Source organism: Tetrao urogallus (genome assembly GCF_951394365.1).
Source record: "Tetrao urogallus genome assembly, chromosome: 7".
NCBI classification, from domain to species: Eukaryota; Metazoa; Chordata; class Aves; order Galliformes; family Phasianidae; genus Tetrao; species Tetrao urogallus.
The window spans coordinates 47294305-47298801 of record NC_136820.1 but is presented as its reverse complement, the minus strand read 5'-3'; the positions used below and the strand labels follow the sequence as shown (position 1 = coordinate 47298801).

The 4497-nt window shown below is 52.5% G+C and overlaps 1 protein-coding gene across 1 annotated transcript; it reads left to right on the top strand.

The window, feature by feature from the left end:
• Nucleotides 1-2466: 2466 nt before the first annotated feature.
• On the top strand, nt 2467-4287 carry LOC306948516 (uncharacterized protein; the record flags this gene model as incomplete). Its single annotated transcript, XM_079538155.1, has 1 exon — nt 2467-4287. The coding sequence occupies one exon, from the start codon at nt 2467-2469 to the stop codon at nt 4285-4287; it is 1821 nt and encodes a 606-aa protein (XP_079394281.1).
• Between the last annotated feature and the right edge of the window lie 210 nt (nt 4288-4497).

The following is a 4497-nucleotide window of genomic DNA, read 5'->3' as shown; positions in this document are numbered from 1 at the left end:
ACAAGGGCTGCTGTGCTGCTTGCAAGGCACGAGCCTTTCTGCTTCCATTCTGGGGGCTGCCAGCTGCTGCGGACAGAGAACCACTGGATAAATACATCCTCCCTCATACAAAGCAAATGCTTTCATTCCAAAGCAGCCGCATCCTGACCGCAAAAGGGCAAGAACTACAATCCCCAAGAACTACAATCCCCAAGAACTACAATCCCCAGCAGGCAGCGCGGAGCTCCAACCCTCAGCTTTCCTCCTTCCCCCCCAGTGCTGCAGCCAGCAGTGAGACTCACGCTTGGGAATCCCACCCGTTGGCACCCCATCCCCTCGGCCCTTTGCTCTCTGCCTTTGTTCAGTTCACCCTTCCTCCGGCAGCTCTCGCTGCTCTGCCTGCAGACTTCCTTTCGGTCGTTCGGGCTGCGGATGCGGGGAGGCAGCAGCACGCTGTGCCTTGGTTGCCCCCAGGCAGAGGGATGATGCCAGCCCCAGACTGACAGCTCATCCAGGTAAGGTGCTTTTCTGACAGCCCCATCTCCATGTGTCCGGGTAGGCTGAGGAAAAGGCAAATTGGCTCTCGCTGGGATGCTGTCCTTGGTTGCTGAGCTGGAAGGAAAGGCGGGCTTTGGATTGGCAGGATCTGGATGCTTGGAAATAAAGAGAAAGAAAGAAAGCAGGCAGGGATTTTTACTTCAACACCAATCGGGATGTGTTGCTTTTTGCCAAAATCCAGGGGTAACAAAACCCAGCGAAGTGCTGCTTTAGATTTCCTAACTATTGGTGATCAGGAGCTGACTCTGCTGCCTGCACAGGGGGTGGATGGCCTTTCTGGGTAACAGCGTGCTTTGGAACTTTTCTGAGCCCTCTTAGCAGCCTGGCCAATGCTGAGGCTTTGTCTGCTGGATTAAAATATGTTGTAGGGTCAGATATCAGCTCCCCACCCAGGAGGGTTCTGGTTCCTTGGGAGCTTCCACCCCCCACTGGCAATCTCTACCTGTGTCCTGCTCCAAGTTTGTATGTTTTGTCTCTTCTCACCCTAGAAAAGCTTGTAGGTTGTTGCTTTTTACATATATTTTACTTTTTCCACCAGTTCTTCTGTCCCAGTCTGTCTAGTTCTGCCTGGACAGGAGCATCATTGTGCTTCAGAGGTGGATCTCCAGACATCAGCGGGGATACTGGGTTTGCTGAAGGGGACTACATTTGAAATAACTTTTCTCATTATAACTGCCCTCTGCAATAGCAGTCCCTCTTCATTTACCGCTCTGAGCCTTTCCTTTGAGAAGCATACAGTTACAATCTCCTCATCACCATTGTGTTGGGATGTCCATGCGCCCAATCTCCCATTGAATCTCCTGATCCATGGCACATCCCTGCATCCCTTGTGCCTTGGTGGCCATCTCCCCAGGGACTCATCTTCCCAGTCACAGCCTCCCAGAGCTCCAGGGGAGGTCCCACTGGCAACCCATGTCCATGTTGGCAGCCACCCCATAACTGGTAGGTTTGGCAGCAGCACCTCCAGTGTAAGCTTGGCCAGACATATGGCTTTGTTGGCAGCCACCTCCAGCAATAATGTTCCTCCCCTCCGTCTTTCTTGATCTTTTCCCAGCTGGAATTCACAGTCTTGAGAGGAGATGCTGCTCACATCTGTTGGCCCTTCCTTTTGTCTAATGGCAACACATAGGATCCAGATCCTGCAGCATACTGACCCTTCTCTGAAGGGGACAAAGTCACTTCAGCTTTCTGCATCCCACTTCTCCAGATGTACACTGACCCCATTTCCCCTGTGCATGGAGGTCTGCCAGCACAAAGCAGCAAAGTTTGTTCTGCAAGCAGTGCCAAGTTTTGTTTTCTTAGGGGCTTGGGGGAGAAATTGCAACAATTGCATTGCAATAATGCAAACTGCATTACATTATTAATGCATTTACTTCTAAATCTTGGTAAAATAATGGAGAACTATTCTGAAAGTAAGACACTGGTGCAGCAACAGAGCTGAAATCTCAGCATCATTCTAGCAGTGAGTGCATAAATCCTTGCATTGCCAGGGGAAATCAGCTTGTTCCTGATCTCTTTGTTGGAATCTTGTGGCTTCAAATGTCCTGAGTTCTGTCTCCCATGGAGCAGCTGAGGTGTGACCCGTTGTGTTTATGTACTGAACAAAGCTGGTGGAGAAGAAATAATGCCTTAATTTTCCCTTTATTTTTTCAGTCTGGCAATCTCTGGGAATGCGAAGAAGCTCCCGCAAGAGATCAGAGAGGGCAGGAGATGAAGTTACAAACATTGCTTCTGCAGCTGAGCCAAAGGAGGCTGAGAAATGAGGAAGACCACACACACCTCGTCAGCCTTTCCCTTATGGGGAACAAAGCACGTCCATCAAAGTACACCTCAATGTGTACGTCCTGATGGCTTTTGTATCCTCCCTGGCAGTCCGTCCCCGTAACATCGTGGCCTTTTGGCAGCCCCATCACTCGGAGCACCGTTGCCATGAAGGCCGTGGTGAAGCACGTGGTGAAGGCACACCTGTGCCAGGAGTGCGGCAAGTCCTTCAGCAAGAAGGGCAACCTGAAGAGACACCAGCGCGTCCACACGGCGGAGGAGCTCTTCGCTTGCGGGGAGTGTGGCCAGCGTTTCACCACCCGGGGCCACCTGAGGACCCACCAGAGCATCCACACCGGGGAGAGGTCCTTCTGCTGCGGGGAGTGCGGGCGTTCCTTCCGCCTGGAGATATGCCTGGCGGCCCACAGGAAGACACACACCAAAGGTGGGCCCTACCTCTGTGCCCGCTGCGGCAAGAGGCTGAGCACAAAGATCTACTTCAACATCCACCTGCGGATGCACACGGACAAGAGGCCGTTCGCCTGCAGCGAGTGCGGGAAGAGCTTTGTGAAGAAGGGAATGCTCACGGCCCACAAGGAGATCCATAAGAGGGAGAAGCCCTTCCAGTGCCCCGAGTGCAGCAGATGCTTTGGGCAAAGTGCCACGCTGTTGGCCCACCAGAAGACCCACCTTCGTGGAGGGCCTTTCATTTGCACCGAGTGTGGGAAGAGCTTGAGCACCAAGCGGTATTTCAACGTCCACCAGAGGAACCATGCTAAGGAAAAGCCATTCAAGGGACACATTGAAGATGCGCCTCTCCAGGTCATACAGATTAAAGAGGAAACTGCCTTTAAGTCAGAAGAGAATGTGTTGGAGTGTGTGTTTAATGAAGGACCTAAAATCCCATGTGATCCAAAAAGCCCTCATGGGAAAATCCAAACGAAAGAGGAACCAGGACCACCCGCCTGCGACACAGAAAACATCACTGCAATAGCCTGCCAGAAACTTCACATCAAGGAAGAACCACAAGAAAACCTGGACTGTGGAAAGCTCTTCAATCCAGAACTCTCATTGATGGTTTTACAGGGAAGACAGGTTAAAAAGGAAAGGGATTCTGACGGGCACCATGACCAAAAAGGTCCCGTAGCTGGTAACAGGGTGCTCCACGTGAAGGAAGAAACACAGAAAAGCACTGACAGTGAGATCCACTGTGGTCAGAAGCCAAACCCGAGTGCCACGCAAAGGATCCAGATTGAAGAGCGAACTGGTGTGGAGGATGACTACCAGGAGAGACAGAGCCCACGGAGGAAGCAGAAGAAATGCAGTCAGCCCACCAAAGAGGGGACACCAGAGAAATCCACATCCAAGAAAGAACCCTCAACAAAACAAGCTTCCAAAGGTGAACGGATATTCCCCTGTCCTGAGTGTGGCAAGAGTTTCAATCAGAAATCAAACCTGACCAGACACCAGAAGATCCACACGAGCGAGGGGCCGTACAAGTGCAGCCAGTGCGGGGAGAGCTTCCGCATGAGCCGTAAACTGGTCCGGCACCAGCGAGCCCACATGAGCGAGCCTTTCAAATGCACCGAGTGTGGGAAGAGCTTCACCCAGCGCTCCAACCTGGTTCGACATCAGAGGATTCACACCAAGGAGGAGCCCTACCAGTGCCCTGAGTGCGAGAAGACCTTCAACCAGAAGGCCAATCTCTTCCGGCATCAAACGATCCACGTCCGCATGGGGCCTTGCAAATGCACCAAGTGTGGGAAATGCTTCCCCCAGAAGCGTCACCTCATTAAACATCAGCTGCTCCACTCCCGAGGTGGGGCCTACAAGTGTGGGGTCTGCGGGAAGCGCTACCGGCTGAAGAAGTATCTGAGGAGGCACCAGAAAATCCATGCGCGGGAAGGAGCTGGCTCCAACGTGAAATGTGGGGAGGACACAAGGCCTGGTGGTGGGTCTCACCCCACTGAGCAGATGACCCTGCAATGAGTGAAGAGGAGAGCTGAGAGGATCTGGTTCCCATTCCTGAAGGAAAAATCTTTGAGAAACAGGGATGGAAGCAAACTGATGTTTGTGGGGTGGGTGAGGTTGGAGGGGGCAAAGCACGGGTAGAAGCTGGTCCCATCCTGCTGCTTTCTGAGTCAACCTTCAGCTTACATCTGTGCTTACAGCTATGGGATGGGGCTGGAGAACACAACT